This window comes from Plasmodium relictum (genome assembly GCF_900005765.1).
Source record: "Plasmodium relictum strain SGS1 genome assembly, contig: PRELSG_00_v1_215, whole genome shotgun sequence".
Lineage (NCBI taxonomy): Eukaryota > Apicomplexa > Aconoidasida > Haemosporida > Plasmodiidae > Plasmodium > Plasmodium relictum.
Window position 1 is genome coordinate 2,341 of NW_021628405.1, and position 768 is coordinate 3,108.

The 768-nt window shown below is 25.7% G+C and overlaps 1 protein-coding gene across 1 annotated transcript; it reads right to left on the reverse strand.

Moving 5' to 3' along the window:
• Positions 1-203: 203 nt before the first annotated feature.
• Positions 204-768, reverse strand: PRELSG_0019700 (Plasmodium exported protein, unknown function; the record flags this gene model as incomplete). Its single annotated transcript, XM_028678222.1, has 1 exon — positions 204-768. A coding segment is annotated over one exon (565 nt), but the record flags the coding sequence as incomplete, so codon positions are not given.

Here is a 768-nt window from a genome sequence, read left to right on the forward strand (position 1 = left end):
TGCATAAATAAGATGCCATTTATATTATATTACTTCTTAGTACAACTTAAAATAGTTCGGTATTACTATTTGTTGATCAATATGTGTTAAATATTACATAACTATAATCACTAAAAAATTAATTAAAGCCTGGATTCATTATAAAAGCTTCAAACATTCAATTTAATAAATCAATAATTTTATATGCTGCATTTCATATAAATTTATTTATTTTGTTCATTTTTCAACATTTCATAATTTTTTCCCTTTTTAAATAAGCACTTTAAAGGACAAATGCCAGGATTATTACGTAAGCTTTTTATGTAGCTCCACTCTTTTTCACATACATCTATATAGCTGAAAAACCATTTAATTTGTTTTTTTTCAAATTCGTTTAGCTCCTTCTTTTTCTTCTTGAAAAAAGAAGGGTATTCTTTATCACTAGGATAGCTTTTTTTAAATACTCTGCATTCTTCAGAAATTTTATCACAAATATTTTTTGTATCTTTATGCATTTTATCAAACCAGTAGTTGAATTTTTCTTGTTCCCATGTCCTTCCAAATTGGGAAAGTCTTACATCATTATAATAACACATATTTTCCCAAAATGCGTGCATAGACTTTACTAGTGAAACTATCAATTCAATAAAATGTTTCTCAAATTGTTTAAATGGTTTATCCAAATATACAAGATTATTTACATTCTTTGATTCTTTCTCCGCTAGAACCCTTAGATGATCTTTATTGAATTTTGATACAGAAATTTGCAGATTCTCCTCCTTGAATAAA